We start from the raw sequence: 5,164 nt of genomic DNA, 5'->3' as shown, positions 1-5,164 counted from the left end.
TTTTTTTTTTTTTTTTTTTTTTTTTTTTTTTTTTTCTTTAGATATATGTAACAAAGCTCTCGATAATATACTTACATACTTAGTAGATATAAATGAATTAGAAGAAAATAATAAAAAAAAATTAATTGTTAACTATTTAAAAGAAAATATAGATGATATGAATAGTGCTATAGTTGATATGTATAAAAAATATATGAATTTTTTATAGTAAGAAGTAAATAGAAAAAAATATTTTTATATCAATATAATACATATATATATATTAAGTATAATTAAATACATGGTTATTTTATATTTTTTCATGGAATTATTTAGATTATTACGTTATCCTAAGGAAAAAACAATGCATATAATAAAAGAAAAACTGAATTAATTTTATATATATTATTGTTATTATTATATCTATTGAATAATTAAAGTATTGAAATTGTGTTATTATAATTACTATTAAAAATATAATTGAATTGTTTAATAAAAAAAAAAAAAATTATTTACAATATTTGATTTCTAGTTTATAATTTTGAGTTATTAAAATATGAATTAAGTAATAAAAAATAAAATAAATTCAAAAACAGATGAAAAATAATAAACCAAAAAAATCATTCAAAAAAGTGAAATATATAGAAAAGAAATTAATATAAAAAATGACATAAAAAGAAAAGTGAATAGAAACATAATTAGAATAAGTCAGTATATGTAAAATGGGAATAAATTTAAAAAATATAAAAAAAATAAAAAAAAAAAAAAATTAATTATTCTTAATAATGAGAAAAAGAGAAGCTTTAAACGGGATGATTAATCAAAAGAAAATCAAAAACTGATAATAATAAACATAAGACAAAAAAATGAAATATAAATAAAAAAAAATTTAATATTATAATGACAAAAAAAGTTATATGAAGATAATATGTTTTACTACACATTCATAGTAGTGGATATTAAACCTACAAAATAATTAACAAAAAAAAATTAAGAAAAATAAAAAAAATATAATAATAAAATATTATTTGATGTAAAGATTAATATATAAAGAAGAAAATTTAATTAATTGCTTTTGTTAAATTGAAACATTCACATATATTGCACCAATAATAAATATATAACAAATGTAAAATTATATAACGTTTGTCTTTTTCATTTTTTATTTGATTATTCATTTCTTTTTCTTTAATTATCATATGTTTAAAATTATTATTTAATATAAAGTCATCATTGATATATAAAATAAAACAAATATACGGATCATTTCGAAACAAAAAATTTAAAATATTATCCGAGTATCGGGTTGTTCTTGTATTAAAAAAATAAGATTGTATATAATTTATAAAAATATTTTCAAAATTTTTCATATTTTTGAATTCAGCTAAGTAATTAACACTATTCATTTTGATTATATCAAAAATTGGTATATTTATATCAACAAGAGTAAAATGAAATATTTCTTTTTTTTTCTTTTTTTTTTTATTGGTATCATCTGGTATTGATAATTCTAATTTTATCAGAAAAATGATAGAGGATTTTTTAAATTTATTTATATTATGGTAATTTATGTAGTGATTTATATTATTTATTCTTTTTAAATCAATACTATTTAAGTATGATGAACTATTATTTCTAGTATTATTACAACTATCCACATATCTTTGAATGTAGTTTTTTTTTTCTTTCTTTTTTATTAATTTTTTGTTTAATTTATGATATGTATTATTACATTCATTAAAAAATTTTATTTTATCTTTTTTCATATTATCTTCATAATTATTCGTTTTATTTTTAAATATATATCTACTAATATTATAAAGTTGCTTTTTTTTTTGGGAATAAATATTTAGTGTTAAATCATAATCATCATAATATGCTTCATTTAATTTATTTTTTAATTCATTTATAATTTTTATAAAAAGCATTTCTTTTTTATAATCTTCTTTATTATTTGATGTTTCAAAATTATTCTCATTATTATTATAAGATATGTTTTCAACTAAATTTTTTTTTAATTTGTATGATTTTTTCTTGGTGCCATTTTGTTTTATATTTTTTTTAATTTTTCTTTTAGTGAATTCAACACTTTTTTTAAGTAAAATAGAAGAATTACATTTTTTTACTTTTTCATTTTTTATTTTTGTTTTATCAAAATTAAAATAATCTTGAAATGAGTTAAAAAATGAAATTTTTTTGTTTTTTAAATAATTAATAGAAAAGTTAAACAACACAGTATTATTTTGATTTACGAAATGATTTATATATTTACTTATATGATTAGGCATAAATCCATTAAAACAAATATTATTTATATATATAGAATCAAAAGAATATATTTCTTTCAAATAGCTTAAAGTGTTTGAATTAATTATTTTCATTTTTTCATTTTTAATTAAAAAATTATCAAAATTTTTTTTCTTTACATTTAAAATGCAAATTATTTCTGGTGCTAAATGTTCTTTTTCACAGTTTGATAAACTTGGTTTTTTTGAAACTTTATATTGTGAATGATTATTTAAATTGTTGTTTATTTTTCTTATTTCTTTATTATATAAAAACATATTAATATCACTTAATATATTAAACGAATCCAAATTAGTTAAATGCCCATTTTTATAAAACGTATTATATATAATAATCATTATTTTTTTTGCTGAAATTAAATTGTTTCTTAATTCTTCGTATTTTTCCTTTAAGCTATAGAATTCATTTGTTTTCTTTCTTTGAAGACATTTTTTATTTTCAAAAATTCTATTTTTCAAAAAACTGTTAATAATTCTTCTATTATTATCATAAGAGTTACAACTTATTGATAATTCTAAAAATTCCCTGAATTCATAAATAATTTCATAAATTTCTTCATTTTTTTCAACTTTATCAAAATTCTTTATTTTATTTTCTAATAATAATTTAACTTTATTTAATAATCTAGATTTTAGATAAATGTTTTGATTTATATCATTCTGATTTGCATTATTACCATAATGTATTTTAAATCTTCTTTTGAAAATTTCTACTTCCTTTTTTGTTATCTATAAAAAATAAGAAAAAAAAAAAAAAAAAAGAATATGTCAACATGAATATATATAACAGTTTATTGAAAATTAATAATTTCATTAATAAAGAACATTATGTAATGAATGTAACAAAAATATATATTCAATTATTTTTAAAGAAAATACACATAGTGTCAAAAACAATATAAAAGATAAAAAATTTAAATAAATTAAATTCATTTCGCATTATTTTATATATATATATATATATTTTTTTATACTGTTAAATTTTGAAATAATTTTTCTATTTCTTTTTCTTGTCTCTCCATGTATTTAATATAATATGATAATAAATTAGATTTTTTATAATATTTTTTAATATACTTATTTAAATTAATTTTATTATTTGATTTTATAAAAGAAGTTTTTAGTTGATAAAAGGATGATTCTATTTTATCATTTTTTAATTTTAGGAGACTAGAAATAATGGTGTCACTAAAAATATCAAAAAATTGTTGAAGTTTATAGTTTGAACTTAATATATTTTCATCTATAAATTTTTCCTCCTTTTTACTTTTTAATATTTTTTTCATGATATCACTATTTTTTTCTTTTATTTTTTCAAATACTTTTATATATTTTAAGTTTTCTTCTTTTTTTTTTTTTTTTTCATTTCCTTCTATTCTTTTTATTATATCTTTTTCTAATTTTTCATTAACTATTTCCTCTTCTATATTATTTTTTTCCTGTTCATTTCCTTTTTTTTCTCTCTCTTCCATTTGTTTCACTTTTTCCACTTGTTCTTTTTCTAAGTTTTTTGTTTTCTCTTCTTTTTGATATTCTTCGCATTTTTCTTTTACCTCTTCATACGCTATCACATTTTCTCCTTGTTCATGATACATATTCTCTATTTCTTCTTGTTTTTCATTTTCTCCAACTTTTTTTTTTATTTCATTTTGTCTTTTTTTCTCTTCTGTGTTTTTCTCTATTTTTTCATCTTCATATTCTTTGTCTTGTTTATATTCTTCTATTCCTTTTTTACATTCATCTTTATCTTCTTTATATTCTTCTCTTTTTATATCATATTCATTTTTATCTTTATATTTCTCTTTTCCTTCTTCGTATACTTCCTTTAAATCATTGTATTCTACTTTTTCTTCTTCATATTTTTTCTTTTCAGTAATTTCTCCTTCGTATTCCTCTTTTCTTTTTTCTATATATTCATATTCACCCTCTTTCTTCTCTTCTTCCACGTATTTCTCTTTTTCTTCATTACACATATTTTTTTCTTCTTTATAATTACATTTTATTTTTTCTTCTTTATCTTCATTTTCTATTTTTTCATATTCATATCCTTCTTTCACTTCTTCATTTTCCTTTTCTTTTAATACCTTTTCTTCTTCATATTCTTGTTTATCTTTTTGTTCTTCTTCTTTTTCATATTCATCTTCATTTTCATGTTGTTTTTCATCATATTCTTTCTTTTCTTCTTCATATTCTTCCTCTTTTTTTTCATATTCATCTTCATTTTCATGTTGTTTTTCATCATATTCTTTCTTCTCTTCTTCATATTCTTCCTCTTTTTTTTCATATTCATCTTCATATTCTTGTTCTTTTTCGTATTCTTCATATTTTTCTTTTTCGTATTCTTCATATTTTTCTTTTTCTTGTTCTTCATATTTTTCTTTTTCGTATTCTTCATATTTTTCTTTTTCGTATTCTTCATATTTTTCTTTTTCTTGTTCTTCATATTCTTGTTTTTTTTCGTATTCATCTTTATATTCTTGTTCTTTTTCGTATTCATCTTTATATTCTTGTTCTTTTTCGTATTCTTCATATTCTTCTTCCTTTTCATATTCATCTTCATATTCTCTTTCTTTTTCATATTCTTCATATTCTTCTTCCTTTTCATATTCATCTTCATATTCTCTTTCTTTTTCATATTCTTCATATTCTTCTTTTTCATATTCTTCATATTCTTCTTTTTCGTATTCTTCATATTCTTCTTTTTCATATTCTTCATATTCTTCTTTTTCGTATTCTTCATATTCTTCTTCCTTTTCGTATTCATCTTCATATTCTCTTTCTTTTTCATATTTTTCATATTCTTCTTTTTCGTATTCTTCATATTCTTCTTCCTTTTCATATTCATCTTCATATTCTCTTTCTTTTTCTTGTTCTTCATA

General features: G+C 17.8%; 2 protein-coding genes across 2 annotated transcripts in view; one reads left to right on the top strand and one right to left on the bottom strand.

The window, feature by feature from the left end:
• PGAL8A_00303900 (conserved Plasmodium protein, unknown function) overlaps window positions 1–208 on the top strand; it is a gene marked incomplete at both ends in the record, with an annotated part of 5,561 nt that extends 5,353 nt beyond the window's left edge. Inside the window, one exon of the mRNA XM_028672042.1 lies at window positions 42–208. Within this exon, the coding sequence (XP_028528635.1) occupies window positions 42–208 (167 nt within the window). The remainder of the gene's footprint in view (window positions 1–41) is intronic.
• An 832-nt stretch (window positions 209–1,040) lies between these two features.
• The window catches only part of PGAL8A_00303800 (conserved Plasmodium protein, unknown function), a gene marked incomplete at both ends in the record, with an annotated part of 6,278 nt that continues 2,154 nt past the window's right edge, over window positions 1,041–5,164 (bottom strand). Inside the window, 2 exons of the mRNA XM_028672041.1 lie at window positions 1,041–3,014; window positions 3,260–5,164. The exon at window positions 3,260–5,164 is cut by the window's right edge and continues 2,154 nt beyond it. Coding sequence (XP_028528634.1) covers window positions 1,041–3,014; window positions 3,260–5,164 — 3,879 coding nt within the window. The remainder of the gene's footprint in view (window positions 3,015–3,259) is intronic.

Source organism: Plasmodium gallinaceum (assembly GCF_900005855.1).
Source record: "Plasmodium gallinaceum strain 8A genome assembly, contig: PGAL8A_v1_87, whole genome shotgun sequence".
NCBI lineage: Eukaryota > Apicomplexa > Aconoidasida > Haemosporida > Plasmodiidae > Plasmodium > Plasmodium gallinaceum.
Note: the sequence above shows the minus strand (reverse complement) of the source record. Positions and strands in the feature narration are given on the sequence as shown.